We start from the raw sequence: 22,489 nt of genomic DNA on the forward strand, positions 1-22,489 counted from the left end.
GTGAGATGACTTCCTAGGACTGACAGGCATACCTGTAAAACAATAGCACAAAGCAGGAGGCGTGTGTGCTGGGATGAGGCTGCCGGTGCTGGGGGCTGGGGAGTTAGGGCCTGGCTGGGCACAGGGGCCAAGGGCAGGGGGCCATGTCATCATTTTCTCATTAGGCAAGACAGCGATCTGCCTGTGTGAGATGATCTTGCTGGCCCTGTGGGCTCCAGGAATGTTGGCTTCACATGAATAGAATCCCCAGACTGGACCACAGAGGGAGGGGTCTCCGGTGGATGGGGAGAAGGGTAGCGCTGCCTACTTCCTTCCACCCTCCTAGACTCACCCCCACCGGCCCAGCCCACAGCATCACAACATCCTAGGAAGCCAAAGAGTGAAAGCGGGGTGCGGGGGGGGGGGGTCGCACAGTTGGCCTTGCCCATTCCTGCCCTGTGAGGGCCCAGCATCCCTCTCCTGACACCGGCTGGTAGGCTGGCAGACAGCTGGTTCCATTCACCTTTGAAAGCTTTCCCGAGCTGCCCTGCACATTGAACCTACTCCCTACCTGGCTGCAAGAGAGCTGGGTCAGACCCAGTCCCCATTCCCCACCCAGGGTGGGTGGTCTCATCTGGATATGAAGACAGGCTAGACATAGTATTCCCAAGAGAGGACTCACAAAGCCATGGCGTTGCAGAAATGGCCACCGCTGCGTTCCTCTTGCCCACGGCTCCCCCCCTCCACCATTTAAATTCAGCTTCATGTTAAGGAGCTGAGGGAGGCCCCTGGATTATGAACAGCATGGGTGGCTGCAGCTCTGAGTGCTCAGAGGTGCCAGAGAGACCGTGCAGACGTCCCAGGGCTCAGGGTACAGGCAGCAGAGGCCACGGTGTACATGGCAGAGGGTTTCGGAGGTGCAGGGGTTTGTGGCCATGATGCATATCTTTACCCTGTGTATTTGCATGCATGTGTACATGTGAGGATGTGTGTGCACTTGCAGGTGTATATATTTAGGCATGCACACGTGTTTGCGTGAGTGCAACACATGTTTTGTGTATGCAAACCAGTGTGTGTGCATTGCATATATATGCATGTGTGCCCATGTGGTGTCCATGTATATGTGTGTACATGTGTGTGAGCACATGTTGTGTGTGTGTGTGCACACATGCATGCAAGTCCATTCACTGTCAGGAGAGAAGGAAGGGACAACCTGGCCTGTGTGGTGGCACTCGGGCCAGGTGTGACTTGGCAGGGCAGGCAAGAGGGATGAAGGACCCATGATGATGGAAGACAGAGCTGGAGACACAGCTCAGCCCAGGAATACGCCTTACTTGTCGGAGGGGTCAGTCTGAGCACAGCTGGAGCATGCGCATCTCAGCCCGCCCTGACTACCGCCCTTGGCCATGGTAGCAGTGGTGATGGCCATGGTGGTGCTCCAGGCCGCATTATGATTTTTGTGGGCCCTAGATTCTTTTGTTTTTGTGGGCCCCTTCCTCCATAAAAAAATATTAAAAATGAAACTTTACGACTAGGGGAATATAAAGAAAAATATATTAATCCTGGTGATGAGGTGAGTGAGAACAGTGCAAACACAGTGAAAGAGGAATTTCCCTAAAGCCCTGGAACCTGCAGCACCCGAGCAGTCCCACTGTAGGGCCCAGAGGGAGCACAAGGTGGCACCGGGCCACACCTGCTCCCGCTGCTGGAACCCAGCTGGGGTGTGCTCGCAGGAAACGCCGAAGAGCCTGCCAGGCTCTGGCCCTGAGATGCGCCCAGCTGTCCCAGCAGTGGGGACCAAAGGAGGTGACGGCACCCGGCACTGGGGATGAGAGCACGGGGTGGCCAGCCAGAGCAGGGTCTGGCAGCCGGGATGGTTCTCAGGAAGAGGCAGAGCCCTGGGAGATGTAGTGAAGACTAGCAGAGGCAGTGGGACCCGCAGGAGGGCAGGGAGGCCCCGTGGCCAGATGACACGGGGGCATGCAGGAGCGGGCTGGAGCAGGAGGGCAGGGAGCCTAGAGTCCCTGCCTGCGGGACTTGCAGTGCCCACCTGGACACTCCCTCTGGGGACGGTGGCCACAGGTGAGGGCTGGGATGGGACAGGGGCAGGGGAGCATAGAAGGTCCCCCCTGCCCACCGCAAAATACCTTCCAGCTGCCCGGGCACTTTTCTGAGTCCTCACTGGAGCCCGAGGAGTAGGTGGTCTCTTGTCCAGCAGAGGAAGAGGAGGAAGAGGCTGGGCGAGGCTGACAGACCAGGCCTGGGCAGGAACAAGAACACCTGGACTCCAGTCCTGGCTGCACCCTGACCCACCAAAGAACCTCGGGCACGTCACCTCACCTCTATAAGCTTCCGTTTCCCCACGTGCAAAATGAGGGCATCAGATCCCATGCTCTCTGACCCCTTCTCCCAAGTCTTGCTGCTTTATGATCTAACAAGGCAAAGACAGGAGATTTTTGAGGGCCCAGGGCAGGAGGGGGTAGGGGTCTCGGAGAGTCGAGTGGAAGCTGCAGTGACAGCCAGGCCAGGGGAGAGGGGAGCGCCCTGTGTGTGGCCAGGGTGAGGAAAGGCTCCAAACCCTGGTACCCAGTGCGCCGAGGCCGGCTCCAGGTGGAACCCCCTGTCCTGCCTATCTCCCCTCAAGGGTGTGGTTAGCAGCTTGGGACAAATGCCACCACTAGCATTTTCTGGAAATTAGAGATGCCTCCCTCCTCTCCCGCAGGGCAGGGCTGGGGAAAACGTGACCTCACTCCTTCTTAGAGGGCCTCCTCCAGTCCCAGCAGAGTTGGGGGTGGGGCAGGGGCAGCCCTGTGTCCTCAAGGTGCCCTCATTCAGGCCTAGGAGCCCAGCCTGACTCTCCCAGCCAGGCCGGGGGCAGCTTCCCCACCTGCCTCTCAGGCTCCTCCTCTGTGGCATCAAGTGGAGGCTATTGCTGGGAGTTGCTAAAACATCAAGATAGAAAATCCCGCTTGTCAGAAATAGGGTTGACACTGTCCCACCCTGCCGGCCGCCCCACCAAGCCTTGGTATTATTGCTCAGGGCAGGCGGGGGGTGGTGGGGGAGGGCAGTGTGAGGAGAAATGAATGGGAGGCAGTAGTTTAGAAAATTGCTAAATTGTTCCGCCTCTGGTGAATCACTGGTGGCCCGCTAAATCCGGTTTTGATTTAAGGGGGATCGTGTGACGCCTAAATGGCCAGGAGTTAGCTGTCAGACAGGGAGGAATTCACATGATTTAAGAGGTGGGTACCTTGTCTCCAGGGGCAGTCGGACAGTCAGACAGCAGATGGTTCCAAGATCATCCCGCCTGCGCCCAGCCCCGCACTCAGCTCTGCTGGGGGCACGGTGGATGGGGAAGGAGAAGACCCAGGCCCTCGGGCCCAGCCTCACCCCCTGGGGTCAGGAGGGGACAGCCCAGGCTGGGGTGAGCTCACTGCTGTAGCTGTGGGTGCTGCCGTGGAGGAGGGGTCAGAGGAGGCTGGTGCAGCGGGGAAGGAGAAGGAAGAGTGTGCGTGCAAACATCTGGGGGCAGTGAGCCTGGTGGCACGGGAGCCCGGGCCCTTGTCTGGGGCTGGGAAGGGGTGGTGACAAGTGTGCCCCAGGGTGGTGAGTGGAGAGCCTTGAGGACACGGCCAAGGAGTTGGAGTCTCTGTTTTGGTCTCTGTGCTCTGGGCCTGGGTCCCGCCTCTGCTCCCCCTCGGTGGGGAATGGCCACACCTCCCAGGAAAAGTGACTTCACCCTGGTGCTAAATCCTCGCTTCTGGCGCAGGCCTCCTGGGCAGCGGGGGCAGACAGGCCCCATCCGGGCAGCCTAGATCAAGGTCAGGGTGGGATGGTAGCCAGTGCCCTGTTGAGGGGCAGAGCTGGGAGGACCAGAGGGTTTCTCCAGGAGGGGGTGTTCATTGGTTCTTCGCCACCCTCTCCAAGACCCGCAGGGACTTTGGCCCGTATTCCCACCCTCCACCAGTGCTCTCGGCCATGATTCAGAGAAGTCTGAAGGAGGGATTTGGGGAAATTCATCCAAGCTGCTGGTGGTCATGGCCAGTCAGCTGTCGGCGTCTCCTCCTACCTCCAGCTCCATCTTCCCGGTGGGCCTCCTGGGGGGAATGAAGTCATTGTTCCCCACAACTCAGACTGTGGGTGGGAAATCCCTGGCAGCCCAGAAGGGAGGGTCCGTCCCCTCGGTCCCTCTGCCCCGTGCTGCACAGAAGCTTCTGGCCAAGAGGGTGACAGCTGCGGCCACACCCATGGGCATCCTCTCCCCGCACAGCCCGAGGGCCATATCCTTGGCCAGCATGTGAGGCTCTGTGCATCCACCTCTGGATAAAGCTGGGCCTCTCCCGCTGGATCCGGGTGGGGACCGGAACCAAGTGGCCCTGGAACAGCCGGCTCTGACTGGAATGCGGGTCTTGTAGACACGGCAGGAATATGGCACGTCTGGCAAAGCGTTCTGGCAGACTGTCTGGCAAAGCGTTCTGGCAGACCGTTCTGGCAGACCGTTGCTCTGGCAGGGCCAGACAGTGCCCAGGCCCAGTGGCCTCCAGCCCCGCCTCAGGAGCTGGGGAGGGGGGCAGCCCCCCTTCTTTAGCCTGGCTCAAGCCTGTGGGCTCTGGAGGCTGGGCCCATGCCGCTGCCCGTGGGAGGGCCGCGGAGCCTGCTGAGTCAGGTCGCACCGGAGGGGGAGCTGGGTGGGTGTGGTGCCCTCCACAGGGCCTGAGCTCCCCGGCTGGCGGGACCACAGGGGCGGCTCTGGCCTCTCCTAGCTGTTCCGATGCTCCCTTCCCCACCAACCCCCTCGCCCCCTCCCACACCGATTACACGGGAACGGTGAAGATGGTCCTCTCACTCCCACCCCTCACTCATCCTAGTGCCTCCGGGGCCAGCTTCGCCTGCCCTTGTCTTTGTTCCTGGCCCAGCAGAGCTGGGGTTTCCATCTGGTACCCGGGTCCATCAGGGCCCTTCCTGATAGGCGGGCAGAGAACCAGACTGGGGTTCCTGAGTTCCCCAGCTCTGCCGTTCCTTGGCAAAGCGCTTACCCTCCGAGCCTCCCAGGGCTGTGGTGAGGATGGACCCTCAGACAAAGGCTGTTTCCTTCCTTCTTTCCCTGGTTGGCCCAGATTTGTGGCAGACCAGGGAGGAGGTGGAGGGGTTTGGGGCCTTTTTGGGTCTGGGGCTCCCCTTTCCCCATTGAAATGGCCACAGAGGCCCTTTTCCATTATGGGAGATGGCGGGTGAATGAGGTGGGCATTATTCTGGAGATGCCTGCGTTCTGATGGCGCCTCCTGGTGACGGCAGTGCCTTCATCCAAAGGAATGTAGCTATAATGGTGGCATTTAAGGCAGATGCCATGCTGACCTGGGAGAAGGGGCAGGAAATGCAGGGGTTTCGGGGGGTGTTGCCCTGAGGACCCTCGTATCATCCTGAGATTAGTGGGTGCCTGATTTGCCTGGGCAAAAGTGCTTTGTCAAAACCCCTGTGTCCCCCGACTCCTGCCCCACTCCAGACAGACATGGCCATCCAACAAGTACACGCTCACACACGCGTGACCCCAGCCACTCCCACGGAGCCTGCAGGCTCATGTGCTAGAAGGAGCACTTCAGGAGCTCAAGGAGCTGGGCCGCCTCGTTCGTAGCTGCCTCCCCAGTGCCCAGAACAGTGTTTGGCCGTGACACGGGCTAAGTAATTATTTGTTGGATGAATTAGTACTTCCCAGGTGACTCTCACTCTCATGCACAGTAGCACGTGATGTGTCCTCTGCTGCCTGGGTCCTGACCTGGCCCGTGGACATTCTCACAGAGCCTGGAGCATACACAGGCCCACGCAGGCTCCGATTCTTGTCTCTGGGGTGCTGTATCCCAACACCGGCCTGAGTCTAGTGGCCCCTCCGGGGCCAGCTCTCCCCCTGCTGCCTTCCTCAGGCCCTCCTGGCTGGGTCCCAGCACCTCCCACCGTCAGAACTAGTCCCTGCACCAAGCAGAGGGTGTATGCTCCTCGGTGGACAGGAAGCCCGTGGCCTGAAGGGAATGGTCCTGCTCCGGAAGACCCTGCTCCGGAAGACCCTGCTCCGAGGTGCGCCCCAGCCTTGCCCTCAGAGCCCGGTCTGAGGGGAAGCAAGGCCATCCGCCAAAGCCTCAGAGTGAGGGAATCCCAGCCACGTGGCGTAAGCTCTGGTCGGAGGCTCGGAACTGACCAGAGAACCCTTCATCACGGGGCATGGTGGCCACCAGGCCATGGGGCCAGGGTCAGGGCGTGAGGAGCCTCCTGGGGCACCGAGAGCTGAGCCAGGCCTGTCCAGAGTGAAGGATGCGGAAGAGGCTCCAGGAAGTGTCCTAGTGGGGGCCGGCTCCCTCCCTTGGACGGTTAAATAAGGCACCCATTACCTCTGGGCACCGGGCTCTCTGGGCAGGCAGGGCCCTCTAGCCACCATGCTTGCTCCCTGCCTCACATCCACCCTGTCGTGTACTTACAGACACTCAGGTGCACACATCTCCCCCACCACTAACCCGGTGGGCCTCCTGCTCCCGGCAAACACCGGGCTGATCTCGGGGGGGGGTCATCGCCAGGGTGAGGGCAGCCCTGGTGCGCTGCACCCAGGCAGGACGGAGGTCAGTGGGGTCTAGCGTCATCTTCTGCAGATGGTCCCTGGACACACACAGAACTCAGAGAAGTCCTTCCTCTCACTGGGCCTCATCTTCCCACCTGTAAAATGGGGAGAAGCCAGCATTCTGGTGCAGGGCTATGGTAAGGCAGGCAGGGGAGGGAGGAGAGGGCCGGGGAGGCCCCTCCCTCCTGGGCCCAACCTCGCCCAGGACCCCACCTGGCTCCTCTTCTCACAGAATAATGTGCAGCAGGCTGGTGGCCTGGGGCCCCTGACCGGGCTCCTGGCCCAGGAGTCCAGTTTCTTGCTGAGTTCATTGGCTGCCGCTGGGCCTCTGGCATGGGGATGCACGGGGCACAGGTGGGATTGCAGGGTGGGGTCTGCAGAGCAGCCCCTTCCCCTCCCCCTGCTCAGGGTGTTGTCTGATCCCCTGCCCCCCACCTCCCCTCTGCTCACTCATCTTTCTCTTTTGGATTCTTGCCTCTGGGTCCAGTTCTGTGTCCCCTCCTTCCAGTTTGTCTCTTCACCCTCTGCGCTCTCTCTCTGTCTCTCTTCCTCAGCCCTGACCCGTCTGCCTGTCTCTGTCTGGGGATCTATCCCTTTCACTTCTACTTTTGCTGATTCTACTTCTCTCTGTCCTTCCTTCTCTCTCTGTCTCTCTTCCTGTCTCTCTCTCTGTCTCCTTTTCTTCTTCCTTTTCTGTCCGTGTCTCTCTGCCTCTCCCTTTCGTGCTCCCTCCTTTTCTCCCCCAACTCTCTCCCTCCCAGGCTTTCCAGTCTCCAGGTTAGGCTGCCATTCCTTCTGTCTCCCCCGTGTTCTGCCAGCTTGACAGTCTTTGAGAGGAAAGTCCTCACCTGCCCTCATCTTCCCACACCTGCCCCGAAATCATTTGCTCAAATTGCTTCAGAAGCTGGAGGGCTCCCAGCATGGGGGCCTCTCAAATTCTTACTGACCTCAGGCCTGCTCTTGACCACAGAGTGGAGGGTGGTCCACAGACAAGCTCTCTGCACCCTCTGATGCCTCCGTGTCCCCATCACCTGAGGCCTGGCTGGTGGGGCTGGGGGCTCTGGGCCATTCCTACAGTGACATCCAGTGGCCAGGTCTGGGCCAGGTGTGGGAGGCCCAGACTGCCCCTGGGGACCCCTGGACCTGTGGACTCCAGACTAATGTCACTCTGAGGCGGGATGGGGATGCCAGGCCAGCAGTGTCATGGTGCCCGCCTCCAGGAGGGCAACGTCTACCTGCTGAACCCAGCCGCTCACCCCGCCCCATCCATCTGGAGCGCCTGGTTTTGTCCTCGGGCACCCCCTGAGCTTTGCACACAGGGCGGGGACACCTGGATTTCTCTGGCCCTCTGAGCGGGGCCAACTTGGAGGAATTTCTCAAAGCCTATTAGAGCAGTGGCTGCCTCCTGCCTGCCTCCTCGGGCTGGGCAGGGCTGAGGGCGGAGGAAAAGAGGGAGGGAGGGGAGAGAGGAGGAAGGGAAAAGAAGTTGGCAGGCTGACAGCAGAGCTGTGTCTGCATCCATCTCTGAGAGGAGGCCCATGCGGTGTGGGGCGGGCCACGAGCAAGGAGAGGCCTTCCTCCCTTTGTGCTCCCCCCTTCTCCTCCCCCCAGGGTCCTATAAATAGGCCCAGCCCGGGCTGTGGCTCAGCTCTCGGAGGGAGGCGAGCACCAGGCAGCGGTCTCCAGCCAAGCCCCCTGCCAGCATGGCCAGCGAGTTCAAGAAGAAGCTCTTTTGGAGGGCAGTGGTGGCCGAGTTCCTGGCCATGACCCTCTTCATCTTCATCAGCATCGGTTCTGCCCTGGGATTCCAGTACCCGATAAAGAGCAACCAGACGACAGGTGCCGTCCAGGATAATGTGAAGGTGTCACTGGCCTTTGGGCTGAGCATTGCCACGCTGGCCCAGAGCGTGGGCCACATCAGTGGAGCCCACCTCAACCCGGCTGTCACGCTGGGGCTCCTGCTCAGCTGCCAGATGAGTGTCCTCCGGGCTGTCATGTACATCATGGCCCAGTGCGTGGGGGCCATCGTCGCCACTGCCATCCTCTCGGGCATTACCTCCTCCCTGCCCAACAACTCGCTTGGCCTAAACGCGGTGAGTGGGGTGGCCCCAGGCTCTGGGGGCTCAGTGCTGAGGCGGCGCTGGTCTCATCTTCCGCCCATTGTGCAGATGGGGACACTGAGGAACAGAGAGGACAAGAGGTTGCTGGAGGTCATGCAGAGTTGGGACTGGAAGTCAGCTACGCCTGCCGTCCAGAGCCTGTTTCCTGCCAGGCACCGTGGGGAGCTGAGACCCAGCATAATGGTCTTGCCCATGTCCCCTGCGGGCCTCTGGTGTGGGGAATAAGCTAACAGTTGGGCCAGCAGTTCCTCGCCCCTGGGCTGTGGTTTCTTGTACCGCCACTCCCCAGCCCTGCCTGTGCAGCAGCTCTCTCCCTGTGCAGCCTGGACCCTGGGGACACTCTGCCCGCTGTCCCCAGCCTCCCTGCACCACCTGCCCGGCATGTTGTGCAGCTGGTCACACAGTCCTGTGTGAGCAGGACTCCCCTGGAGGGGGGTCACTCAAGCTTCCAGGCAGCCACACAGGTCCCCCAAACAAACTGCCTTCAACGAAAAAGCTCCTCTTGCTCTTCTGGCCCCGGGAATGAGACAAAGATGGGGGGTGAAAACACTTTCTGGACAGCCTGCAGGCGGCTTTCCTGGATTACAGCAAGGGGGGGGGGTGGCCGGAGTGGGGGACATCTTGCCTCCTATCTGGGTCCACTCTCTGTCACCAGACACAGAGAGGTGTGGCGCGTGTGTCTGTGTCTGTGAACGGTGTGTGCACGTGGGTGCCGGCATGGGTCTCCAAGTCTGTGGCAGCTGGCTCCACTACTTCTGGAAGTGTGTCTGTGAGCACGTTAGTGCTGCTGTGTGAGCGTCCCTGCGTGCGCCCACTGCTCTCGGCTTGAATGGGGCCTGGCCTGGGGGCACTCATGAGAAGCAGATGTGGGGGACTGGGTAGGAGCTGCGGAAAAGAATTCCTCCCGGGCCGCTTAGCACGGCTAATTGGCCGTTGGCGGCAGCTGCCTGCTGTCGCGGACCTGGGCTTTTCCAGACCCTCAGCCAAGTGCAAACTCAGACCTAGCTTGGGCCACAGCAGGGGGAAATTTGGCCTGAGAGGCTGAATAAGGCTTGGAGGAGGTCTCAGAGCACCTGAGGGGGTGTTTCCACAGGGAGGGAGAGAGGCAAAGGAGCAGAGAGGAGGAAGCAAGTCAGGTCGAGACTGGCGGGGCCTGGGCCAGGCAGGCCGGTGCGGGAGAGTAAGGGAGCCGGCCAGGGGCTCTGCAGAGAGAGCCGTGGATGATTAGAGAAGCAACTGCCCTCTTGCTTCCCAGCCAAAGTTCAGATCCCGGTGCTGCAGCGGGGGGAGGCTTGGTGAGGTCTGTGCAGAGGCAGCTGGCGTGACCCTGCCAAGGAGGGATTAGCACTTCTTCTGTCACAGTGACACCTCACCCAGCCTAGGACTGAAGGTTAGCCCTGCGGCCTGGAGTTTAGACTTTAGTTGGGGAAGATGTGGTCACGGTGGATGTAAGGCCCTCCAGGCCTGTCTCTCCAGTGGGTGCAGAGCCGGGTGACTTTGGGGAGTGCGCGCTGGGTAGGGTCAGGATCACCTTGGGGCTCAGCTGGGCACGATGGGGATTGGGAATGGGTCCTCCTAGGGGAGGAGTTGAGTCTCCCTGGGCCTTCTGGCCCCCTCTTGACCTTCCCTCTCAAGGGACAGGCAGGACAGGCGTCTGCTGGCTGACTTTGCTCTCTCACATGGGCATCCCAGGCAGCCTCGAGGAGGGCAAGCACCTACCTCTGTGCCATCTTGATCTGGCCACACCCTGCTTTAGTGTCCCTTTCCCTCGCAAGGCTCCATTTTCCAAAGTCACCCCAATACCTGAGCTGGATGGGTTGCATAAGGGGGAGAAAAAGGGGCCCAGCCCTAGGTGGGGAAGCAGGCAAGTTGGGTTCAAGGCCTGGCTACTGCTAACTTGTTGAATTTTCTTGGAGTTGAGAACGCTGAGCCTCCAAGAGGGGACCTAGGTCTCTTGATATCTCTTGGCCACACCCATACTACTAACAAGCTTACTTAGTGGACTTGAGTTTATCACTCTTCCCAGGAAGGTCTGCCTAACAGGAGCCCAAGAGGGGCCATGCTGAACATAAGGGCACTGAGGGCTGTGGTAGGGGCCCAGGGACTGCCCTGGCCACACCATGGAAGTTTGGGGTCCAGAAGCACAAGTCCTGGGCTGAAGAACAGGAAAGGGGTCCAGAACACTGAACCTGGGATCTGAAGAGACCTGGGAGGTGGCCTCAATACCTCAAGAGGGGCAGAGACCAGCCTACACAGGTGACACACTCTTTCCTCCAGGCTCTGGGGGAGGCTCCCACAGCCCCTTGAGTCCCGAGCCCCACCCCAGCCCAAACCCATCGTTGGCATGGAGATTTCCAAGGAAAATAGGGAAAGAAGTGGCAGGAAGTGGTTGGAATGAGTCAGGGGGTATCCCCCGGGGACATGTTGGGGACAACTTTCTCCTCACTGAGTCAAGGCTCAGGATATGCCCCAGAGGGACCATGGACCTCTATCCAGCCTGGCGCATCCTGGCTAGTTCTCAGAGCCAAACCCTGATTTTGTTCCTAGAGTGAGAGGCTCAGAGGCAGGGGTCGGTGCCAGGTCTGCCCTGCCCTAGCTCAGCTACTAATACCCTGTGTGATTTCATGCAAGCAACCTTGTCTGTGTGGCCCCAGCTCCCATCTGTGGAGAGGGGAGATCGCAAGGTATGGCTGGGCTCTGGGAAGTCGAAGATGCTCCTGAACCTTGGCATCTGGACCATTCGCCTGCTCTTTTCCCTCTTCCCCTCTCTGGCTTGCTCGCCCTATAAACGTGACTGTCACTGCTGCAGACTGAATGCAGGGCTGAGTCAGCCCAATCCCTGCCCTGGGAAGCCCATGGTCCTGTGCAAGATAAGCCTGGTGCACATCTGTCCGTGATAGGGGGCAGGAGGCCGGTGCGATAAGAGGTATCAGGGCACCTGGGAACTTCTGACTTTGAGCTGTGGTGAGGGCCAGGAGGGCTTCAGGGAGGAGGTGCCATGAGAGCCTGAATGTGAAGACTCCGGGGTGGGGGGAAGGGGCTTCTAAGTAGAGGAGGTCATGTCCTGAGAGTTGTGGGGTGTGGCTGATGGGGGGTCATGGTGGGAGGCTGGAGCTCTGGAGAGAGGTGAGGGCTCAGGGTTCAGGCCAGTGTCTACCTGCGTCCAAGAGGGGACTGGATGCCAGGCCATTCAGAGCCTCTGATTTCAGCCCCTTCGGGGGCTCAGGCAGAGCGCACACTTCCCTTATTTGGGGGTCTTGTCTCAGCCCCATTGATTCTGGGCCTGACTGCCTAGGGACAGTTTCTACGTGGTGCATCCAGGGCCTGCCTTTAGCCCCAAACTTCCCACTTCCCCAGTTTCCTGGGCCTCAGTTTCCCCAGCCACAGAATGAGAGCACTCCCCTCTCCCTAACCCCCCCTTCCCCATGCCACCGGTTCTTCCAGAGTTGAGGGCCCTCGGCCTCCCCCAGAGCTCAGGGTGGGCTGGGGGAAAGGGAAGCCAGTTTTCCGATGGCCCTGCCCAGGGAGGGGGCTGGGGGCTGGGTGGTGATGCCACTGATGGGACATATAATTACTGTTTCCAGCCAGAACCAGATGAGGGGGAGGGCACAGAGCGAGGCAGGAGCTTTGCGGTGGAGACTTCCCTTACCACGGAGAATTCTTAGGCTCTTTCCCCCATGAGAGCCCTCGGAGCAGCCCTGCCTGCCCCATGTTGCCCACCCTGACGCCTAGCCCTAGCCAGGGCTCGTTGTGGGAATCCTCATGTGAAGGAGCTACGCTCTGAGAGGGGACATGGCCCGCCGGGTTCCCTCGGTCTAAGGGGACCTGCCTTGACTCCCCCGTCCCCAGGTCACAGCCTCCCCTCACACCTGGAGCCTTTAGCTCACTGCAGGCCAATCCCACGCTGTCTCCCCCCAACCTGATCTCAGGCCCAAGTAGTGGTCCGCGATTTCTCTGGGGCCCCGCCCAGCAGGGGTGCCTTTAGCCTTACCCACCAGGGCTTTCCCCAGGCAGGTCAAACATGCCCCCTGCCTCGCCTTGAAGACTGGTTTGGGCAAGCTTTCCTGGGGGCACAGGGAGCCCTTGGTTCTTGCTGGCAGAGCCCCCCTGGGGGGCCATGGTCCTTGCCCTCTGGAAGCACCGATGGGTCTGGGGTCTCCTGAATGGGCGTGGGCTGAGCCCACATACCTGCAGGTAAGGGCAAGGAAACGTTGTCCTGGCCCAGGGTCCCCTCAGCCAGAGCCTCTCTCTGGGGTCCAGAGGGGCTCCTTACCCACGGTGGTGCCCAGGGGGTAAGTGAGGGGCTGTCTTTACACAAGCAAGGAGCTACAGCCCAACGGGCAAGCGCACCCTGAGGCTGGAAAACCTCAACTCAAAAGAGGGTAGAAAAGGCTGGGAAATGCCCATTCCTATGAGCACTTCCTTTCAGTGCCTGAAATCCCACCATCAGGACAACCAGAGTCAGGTGTCTGCTCAGTGTAAAGAAAGATGCTTTTTTAAAAAAAATTGGGGAAGGGCAGCCTCCAAGTCAATAAGCTCCCTGTCATCAGGACTGTGCAAGTAGGGTCTGTCAGGCAGCCGGCTGCTCTGGGGCGTGTGTCTGTGGAGGGCATCGGGCGGTTACAGGTGGGTGGGAGGTCCTATAACAGGCTCCATGCCATATGGAGACCAGCGGTTCAGATGGCCTTGTGGGAATCCTGCACTCAGGATCCTGGCCCGGAGGGTGACCGCAGGTCTTGGGGGCCGGGGTCCCACGTCAGGCGGGGAGGAATCCTGGACAAGGTCTGGGGCTAGAATCTGGGCTGAGGCCTCTATTTTACTGGTAAGGAAACCGTGGCCCACAGAGGCATGGAGACGTGCCTAGGTTGCACAGCAGATGATGGCAGGCAGGACCCCCCGGCCTCCTGCCTCCAGCCCTTGATTATCTCTGCTGCTCCAAATTGCACACATTTACGCTGCACCAGTACACACACGTGCACTCACACACGCAATGGTACATGGCACACGGGCACACACACATGGGCATGAAGCACACCCTCAAGCCTGGGTGGTTCTGCTCAGGCCCTGGGACCCTAGGAGGGTACGGGGAGGGTGGTCCTCAATGGAACCTCTTCCTTTCCCGGGCAGGAGGGCAGGGCTGCCCTGAAGTGAGGAAGGGAAGGAGGAAGCCGTTGCTTTGTGTATTGTTTCTTGTCAGGAAGATGAAATGGCTTCTGGGAGCAAATAAAGAGCTCTTTGAGACCTGCCTCTCTCTCTTACTCAAGGGGGCTTCCTTCCCTTCTCCTCCGTCCCCAACCAGTAGTGGCACTTGTGTGTGGGAGTGCAACACACAGGGACAGGGTGACACACTCAGAAATGCATCAGACGCACAAGATGAACATCTAGGGCCACACAGAGAGCCCTGCCCCAGCCTCCGCGAAGCCCACCTCCGTAAGAGATGGCACCCTGCGTGATAAGGATTTTCAGAGACAGTTGAGATGCATCTGGCCGATACATGATTAGTTTGTCTGAATGTCCCACGTGGGCTGAAAAAGAGGGTATCTTCTCAAATATGGAGGTGCAGGGCTTATGCATTTTCCTTAAATCAAACTTGTTAATTGTGTGGTTCAAATCTTCCCTGTTCATGCTATTTATATTTTTTGACTCTTCATTCCATCAGTTTCTAAGAGAGGGTTGTTAAACCCTTTCACTCTGGTAGTGGACTGATCATTTTCTTCTTGTAATTCTGTCAATCTTTGTGTCATATATTTTTAGGTTGTATTGTTTAGTGCGTACAGGTTGAGAACTTTTGTAACTCTTGGATAGACTTTTTGTTTACTTATTGTCTAATAAACCTCTTAATGTCTAATGAAAAAGAAAAGGAAAGAGTCACACCTGGACACATGTGGTCACCCACAGATACCAATCTACAAAGACACACAGAGGCACACAAAGCCGTGGATCCTCAGAGGCACATGCATGCCGGAACAGTCATGGAGGGGTGACGTTGGGGGGCTCACCGAGGCCCCCCTCACTGGGAGTGCTGAGTGCTAGAGGCAGTGGGTGTGTGGGGCAGGCCTCAATGTCCTCCCTCCCCTGTTCTTTGAGAGTGGATGCCCAGAGCCACAGCCGGGCCTGGCTCTGGGACCTGCTGTTCCCCAAGGGTGGGACGCCATGGTGCCCAGGCCAAGCTGGGGCCCTGGCCCTTAGAAGCTACTTTGGTCATCCTGCCCATGGGCAGTGGGGAGGGTTCCAGGCCCATTCCTGGAGAGGTCAGCTTTGTGCCACCCTGGTGCCTGGGACACCCTGGCAGCTACAGAGCATCTTCTGCCAGCTCCTCAGGCCAAGCTGGGAATCATCAGGACCCTTAGACCAACCTGTGGGTAGCCAGCACCTTGGCCTGTGAGTGTAGGTGGCACAGACCCCCAGAGCAAGGATTCTGACTTTGCTCTCTCCTTCCTGGGCCTTGGCCTCCTTGTCTGTCATCTCACAGAGCCTTGAGCAGGCTGCCCTGCAAGGTCCACAGAGACCAATGACTGGCCTGTGGTCTCCTAGTTAGAAAGCAAATGAACCAGCCCTGCCAAGCTCCAGAGGGCTTCCCTGGCTGCCTCTAGAGAGGGTGGAAGTGCTAGAAAATTAGCATCGTCTGCTACTTCTGTCACCACACAGCGAGCATCCCCTTTGAGGTCTGGGCGGGGAGATGAGAAGGTGTCCCCATTCTGTCCCCACCGAGCTCCCAGGCCAGGGGGTCTGAGGCACCCACACAGGAGGCAGAAAGGTTACTTCTCTGCAAGATATGCAGGCCATTCAGTGAGGGCTCGGCAGAGTGGCAGCAGAAGTTAATTCTAGCCAGGGACCCAAGAAAACTTCTTGGTGCTAGTGGAGTCTGAATTGGGCCTTGAGAGTGGGCTTCAATGGGTTTGATACAAAAATGGAGAGCCTGCATCTTTCTGATGCTTTAACTAAATGTGTGGATTTTTCTGTTTTTTATACTTGTGTTCAGAAAATTGATTGCTACTTTTTTTTTTTTTTTTGGGCCTTCATCAGTGAAATATAAGACCTGGGCTGGGCAAAACTACCTAGGGATGTGCAAACATTTTTTTTTTTCAACTGGGATTAGCCCTATTTAAGCAATTGTGTCAAATTTAATAGGTTGTAAACAGGAACATAGGGTCTGAATTTTTACTTGCTCTTTTCTGGACATCAAGTTTCAACAGACCTTTAACTATCCCTTCCGATTTTGAGTTATCAATTTTTTTTTTCAGATGTAAGTAACACAGTGCTTTGGCAGTTGAAAGAGAGAAGGTCATAGACATGGAAACAATCAGGGGAATCTTCCTGCTGCTGGTAGTAGTGGTAACGGGTTTGGGGAGAGGAAGGTTACTAACCCATGTGGTTCTGGGCTGTCAGGTTCTAAGGGCTCTGGGCAGCTAGGAAAGGGTACATCCTAGGGTTCCCAGGGCAGGTGTCACTTCCTGTGGACAGGTCATGGCACCAGGCCCCCTGCTCTGCTCACTTTGCATGAAAAGTGGTGTCCTTGGGCAGAGCAGGGGCTGGGATGCTCAGACCTGGTTAAGAATGGGTGGGGGGGGGGGGGGGAGATGAGCTTGCCCAGACCACATCTGTGAGGAGAGTGTGGTGGGGATGGGGAGTATGAAGCAGGAGCCACTTAGAGCAATGGCTCCATTAATCAGTGTGGAGGGGCTGGTTTCAGGACTCCTGCCAGCTAGCAATTATGCGGACCCTGGAGAGCAAAGGAGAGAGTGTGAGGAGGAGCCCTGGACTTCCTGAGCGCTCAGACGCGGAGGGTAACAGCAGGTGTGAGTGTGATGGGCATTGGTACAAGCTGCCCGTCCTCACCAGCCTCGCCTCCATGGAGCCTGTCCCGGCTCCAGGGGGGCCTCACTCCCATCTCCACACTCCTGGGCAGCAGAGCCTCTCCCCTTCTGCCTGCCCCCCCACCCCATTCCTGGGGATGAGATGAGAAAGAGCCCGAACAAAGCCACAACAACGATCCTGATCCCTCCTGCCTCTGCAGCCCTTCCCAAATGCCCCAAGACTGTCCCCACAGCCTTATAACCTCTGGCCTCTCTGGAGAATGGGAAGGGAAATTTAGCTCTATTTTACAGATGGGGAAACTGAGGACCAGAGAGGGCGGAGACCATAGTCATGGTGCCAGCAAATAGGAGAGCAAGGACCTGAACTCAGGGTTTCTGCCTCCACAGCCCCACGTTGGGGTGTGAAGAAAACTGGGTATTGCCCAGAGGGCTGGCTGAGCTGAGGGGCTGCAGCCCTGGGGTCGGCCAGGAAAGGCCCAGAGCTGGGGCTGCAACACAGGGGAGGGGATGTGAGTCACTTTCCCTGTGACCCAGGGCTGCAGACAAAGGCGGGAAGAGAATTGTTCTTGTAGGATGGCCTCAGGGTGGGGCTGAGAAAACCTTTGGATGGTGGTGGAGTGCCCTCCACCTAGGACTCTGCAAAATGCCCTGTGGCCTTGGAGACAGCCCCACTCCCCTACCCTCCGGATGAGACTTCAAGTTCAGTCTTATTTGGACACACCAGCCTGGGAGAAGGCAGCCTCCTGGCCACATCCAGGCATCTTTGTGAGGGGGCCTGTGCTGACGTGGCCCAGCTCCCCTGTGTGGGCATATCTGGTCCCTGGGACCCTCACGTGCGGGAAGGTGCAGGGGCTCCCTAGGGAGGGGTCTCCCTGGTGCAGCTGCAGAGGGAGGGCTCCGGTGACCTCACGGCAGCTCCCATTCCCTTCTTTTTCCATGAGTCATGTTTCTAAAAGTGGCCCAGGAGCAAGTGGGAGCCAGACGGTGGTGGTGGTGCGGCCCGTGTGGCCAGAGAGAGGGAGGGGCTCTGGGCCAGGAGGGACAAGGAGGGGGCAGAAAGGGAGGGCAGGGCTCAGAGGAAATGGGAGAGAGACACTGGACCAGGGGAGAGACAGACAGAGGTGGGGAAGGAGACAGAGGGTGGGGATGCAAGGGACGTAGGCTCAAGGGCGAGAAGGACACAGGGAGCTGTGGCCAGCTAACTGAGGAAGGCCCTCCCCATCTTTGGGAATTTTAGATGCAGCAGAGGATGGGGGGGAATGTTCAAGCCTTTTGGAGTAAGAAGCAATGTCTCCAGCTGGGCCCTGCCACCCATTTTCTTCTCTTCTTTAATTGTCCCTGAATGTCCCTAACCATCTCCTCCCATGTCTAGGGCTCACCTGTCGCCTATGGCCTTGGTACCCCCAGGGTACCCCGGCCTGGATGTAGCTGGATGCAGAAGCCCCGCCCACCAGCAACCCCAGGCCTCTCCGGCCTCCAGAGAGAGTGCCACAGTGTTTAGGCCAAGCTGGCGCTTCCTCAACAGGTGTGGGAGGGGACAAGGTCCACTAATGGCTGTATGTGCTTGAGTGTGGCCTTGCCAGGGGCTGATGCGATGGGCTCTGAAGGCACTGAGGGTCTGGCCCTGGGTGCCTGGGCCTGGGGGCCCTGGGACGCAGTTCTTACTGCCCCTCTCCCTTACAGCTGGCCCCTGGTGTGAACTCGGGCCAGGGCCTGGGCATCGAGATCATCGGCACCCTGCAGCTGGTGCTGTGCGTGCTGGCCACCACGGACCGGAGGCGCCGGGACCTCGGGGGCTCGGCCCCACTCGCCATCGGCCTCTCTGTGGCCCTGGGCCACCTGCTGGCCGTGAGTGGGGGACCTTCCCCGGTGGTGGTGGAGGTGGGGAGGGCGGAGCCAGGCTGTTGTGGTGTCCTGTCAGGACAGTGGGTGGGACCCCGACAGGGCTCATGCCAGGGGGTGGGGGGACCGCCTACCTGGGAGAGGAAAGCACAGGGACCTCCTGACCATCTTTCTGGGTCTGACTGTCACCTGTCTGTTTCCTCTCTGGTCCTCTCTCTCCGTGTCACCTTCTCTCTCCCTCTCCCTCTGTCTCTGTTTCTGTGTGTCCTTCCCTGTTGCCCCTGCCCCTTCCCCCTCACAGATCGACTACACAGGCTGCAGTATTAACCCCGCCCGGTCCTTCGGCTCTGCGGTGATCACGCGCAACTTCCAGGACCACTGGGTAAGGGGTCGCAGGGCTGCCCCTTGGAGGTGGGTGGGAGGTTTTGGTGCCTTATGGAAGACCCGCCCCCATCCTGTGACATTATCTCCCATCACAGAGGCTCTGGGAGATGGCCAGGGCGGAGGAAATAGGGCAGCTGAGACCTGAGATGAAAGGGCCGGTGGGCTCACGCCTCGGGTGGCGTAGGCCAGCCTCCCGTCCCAGCTCAGACCTGCCCCATGTCGACCCAGTGCCTCTTGGTGCCTGTGTTTCCTGAGCTGGGAGGTGCGGGTGTGGGAGTGCCTGCTTCCCGCCCAGTTCAAAGGTCTCGGCACCTGTAAGCTGAGCACGACACGGAGTCAGTGCCCGAGGGATTTAGCTGTTCCCACTGTTGCTGTTTCTTTTCCAGGCTGCTTCTGATCAAACCAGACTGTCTCTGGGGCCTTTTCAAAGCTGGGGAGGGTGAGGCAATGGCCACCCTCAAGAAGGGGCTGGTCTGACCACGCCAGGCGCCGAGGCAGGGAGACGCCCACTACCAGAGTCCTGCCTTGGGCCAGTCATGGGGGGCACAAGAATGGGGATGCTGGGGTTCAGGCACGGGTGGGAGGGAAGCCAGGCGGTGGCGTGGTGCAGCAGGGGTCTCAGGGTAAGCAGGTCCCATCAGACGCCCTCTGAGCACGTCTGCTCTGTTCCTAGATTTTCTGGGTGGGGCCGTTCATCGGAGGAGCCCTGGCCGTGCTCATCTACGACTTCATCCTGGCCCCGCGGAGCAGCGACCTCACAGACCGCGTGAAGGTGTGGACCAGCGGTCAGGTGGAGGAGTACGACTTGGATGCCGACGACATCAATTCCAGGGTGGAGATGAAGCCCAAATAAGGGGGCCTGGCCCAGGCGTCCATGTGGGGGGAGGCAGGGGCGGGTGGAGGGAGGGGAGGGATGAAATCCGTATTGTAGACACTCTGACAAGCTGGCTCAGTCACTCCCCAAAGATCCGCAGGACCTGCATAGTCAAGCCTGATTTGGGGCTGTTTCTATCACCTTCTTTCTCTTTCTCTGTTTCCTGGCCTCAGGACTTCCTGGGGACGAAGATTTTCCAATTACCCACTCCCTTGAAGTCACAGAGGAGGTGAAAGAGAGGGACCCACCTTGCTAAGTTGTCCCCTCAGAGTGTGATGGGAGGTGTGCCAGATAGTCCCCCCTCATCCCAAAGTTGCTCACCAACTCACCTGCTGCAGGTGCCTGGGGCTCCACTGTGATTGCTTTGTGCCTTTGGGCATGGCCCTCTTTCCTGTAAAGTGCACTTGCCCCCAAGGATGCTCTGATGGGGAAAAGATCCCAGCAGGTGCAGTGGTAGGGGCAGGTGGCAGACAAGCCTCGTCCTTGCGACCTGGCTCACTTCCAGGGCCCCCCAAATGTGCTGCATGACCTTGGGAAGGTCTCAATCTTGGGGCCCCAGTGATCCCGTCTGTAAAGTTGCAGGGACAGGGAAAGCTATATGGGCCTGAGGCCCCTCTCTAGGATTCTATAAGTGTAGACACACTGCAGGTTCTGGAAGATGTAGTCTGGACCAGTGCTGCTTCTTCCACTTGCCAAGTATATAGTTGTACCTACACACCTATGTGAACATGTGTACATAGGCATACATGTTTCAAAGCAAAGAGCAGCAGACCATCCAGCCATTGGAAGTTCCTGTTCCTGGGGGGAGCAGGTCTGATAGTGGTTCCACTGGACAGAGGCTGCTCTTGTAGAATGAAGGTCATTTAGAGGGCGAGGGAGGAACGCCCATATTCCTTCACTGAGTTGTAGTTGATCTTTTCCACCTATCACTGCATCACCCCCATCATTATTTGGTTCTTCACTTTCTCCTGCCAGTGCAGACACAGGTCACCATTATGCAGGTGCGTTTATTAAAGGGCACTTGGTCATCTGAAGGTTATCAAGCCTGAGGACACATGACCGTGATTCAGATCAGCCCTCGGAGGCAGATGCCCTTGTTGGACACTTGGGGGTGCTTCTAAGCCCCCAGCTGATCCCGAGGGAGGAGGAAGAGCAGATTCCCCCCTTATTCCTGAGCTCCTGTTTGGAGGCATTTGGGGGCAGCTGGGTGACCTGTACAGGCTGCCCAGGTCATAGTCTTCCCTCCTCTTTTATCTGGAGGGGAGAGTTGGTCTTGACCTGAGGAAGTAGCTATGGCTGCAGCCCAAGGACAATTCAGAGCACAGTCTGTTTGGGGGCAGCTATCTACACAGTCTATTCAATTCCACCAGGGTCAGAGAAGGTCTCCCTATGTGCCTGTGGCCATGATGGTGACAAAAACTGAGAGACATAATACACAGGTATCTAGAAGCAGCAGGATGACCAGGAGGCCCTTAATGGTCATGACCCATCATGATATCCACACACTCCCTTCTCCATTTCCTAGCAAAAACCTCTAGCCCATTTAATAGATAAACTGAGGCCCAAGGACCCACAGCTAGATAATGATTTGGCCAGGCCTAGCAGCCAGGACCATGTCTCTGGCTACTCCCTGGACTGTGAGACTGGTCCCTCTCAGTCCCAGCTTCTGCATTTCTGCCTGGGCAATGGCCAGGGGCCAGGAGGGGTGAGGGTTGTGCTGGAGGGGAGAGGGGCACAGACCCATCCTGTCCTGTTCTGGAGGCTGCACACCAGAACCCTGCATCTGTCTGCTCTGCATATATATCTCTTTGGATTTGGAATTTCATTATATGTTAAGAAAATAAACAGTAATATAAGTCATCCAAGCTCTCTGGAATGAAGTTTTCCTTCTTTTGCCACCATGTTCCCACAAGGGATCTCTGGGTCGGAGAGCTTGGGCCCACTCCTAGGGACCCAGTCTGAGGGGGAACCACTGCCTGCCCTCCTGCCTCCAGGATCCCTGGTCTCAGGGAGTGGACACAGCCCCACCCAGCACTCCATCTGAGAGACACAGGGTCTTGCCCCTAATTTTTGATTCTGACCTATGAAATGGATGGGGGAAAGCAGGAATGAAGTGTGACAGCCCGTGGCTCCCCCCTGACCCCTAAGAACAGAGCCCAGGGAGCACCAGGGACTTCCCAGGTGACCCTCCCTCTGACCCTCCTCACATTTGTGACCCACCTACACCTGGGCTGGGCACTGGGGCCCACAGGCTTGCCCGGGGAACTCAGCCCCAGGGGTGGGTATGGAGAGAGACTTGCCCGCCAGAGTGAGGTTAGTGCCAGGCGCAGGGGAGGCTTAGCTGGCTGGGGAAGGATGACCTGCAGTAGCTAAGAGGGGAAAAGCCACTTAGTCCCTTGAGGCCTTGGGGGGCTAAGGGCTCCTCCTCTCTGAAATCATGAGCCACATTCAGTGAGGTTGTGCATTTTCCCGTGGAGGATCTGTGGCTTTTGTCAGACTCCTAAGGGGTCTCCCCAGGGCAGAAGGGAAGAAAGGTCAGAGTGGGCTGACCTCTGCCCCCAGGGTGACAGGAAGCCTGGAAAGGACCCCTCTGTCTGTCCCTGCCTTGCCACCAGTCCCCCATGTAGCCCAAGGCCAGTGTGGGCTGAAAGGTTCCATCTAGGCCTGTTCAGCTTACAAAACCCCTTCCCACCCATGGCCACGCCCAGTGTTGGAGGCTCAGCAGGCATGGGCATCCTCACTTGATGGAGGGGAGTGGATACTCAGGCACATGCCCCAGTAATAGGACAAATCTTTGCCAAGCTGACATTTGGACCCAGGCCCCTGACACTCCCCCTGACATGCACACACACTTTGGGCTAGTTTCTCAAAA

General features: G+C 58.5%; 1 protein-coding gene across 1 annotated transcript; it reads left to right on the forward strand.

Moving 5' to 3' along the window:
• Positions 1-8,117: 8,117 nt before the first annotated feature.
• On the forward strand, positions 8,118-21,477 carry AQP1 (aquaporin 1 (Colton blood group)). The gene is made up of 4 exons (XM_061198648.1): positions 8,118-8,673; positions 18,201-18,365; positions 18,661-18,741; positions 19,417-21,477. The coding sequence occupies exons 1-4, from the start codon at positions 8,284-8,286 to the stop codon at positions 19,594-19,596; spliced, it is 816 nt and encodes a 271-aa protein (XP_061054631.1). The 5' UTR covers positions 8,118-8,283; the 3' UTR covers positions 19,597-21,477.
• Positions 21,478-22,489: the final 1,012 nt, after the last annotated feature.

The sequence above is a fragment of the Eubalaena glacialis genome, chromosome 8 (assembly GCF_028564815.1).
Source record: "Eubalaena glacialis isolate mEubGla1 chromosome 8, mEubGla1.1.hap2.+ XY, whole genome shotgun sequence".
Classification (NCBI taxonomy): Eukaryota; Metazoa; Chordata; class Mammalia; order Artiodactyla; family Balaenidae; genus Eubalaena; species Eubalaena glacialis.

What these genes read in the sequence shown, in the direction of transcription:
- AQP1 (XM_061198648.1), top strand. Translation starts at nt 8,284, where the DNA reads ATGGCCAGCGAGTTCAAGAAGAAGCTCTTTTGGAGGGCAGTGGTGGCC. An exon ending in ACTCGCTTGGCCTAAACGCG is followed by an intron (nt 8,674 to 18,200) that starts GTGAGTGGGGTG and finishes TCTCCCTTACAG; the next exon opens with CTGGCCCCTGGTGTGAACTC. An exon ending in GCAACTTCCAGGACCACTGG is followed by an intron (nt 18,742 to 19,416) that starts GTAAGGGGTCGC and finishes CTCTGTTCCTAG; the next exon opens with ATTTTCTGGGTGGGGCCGTT.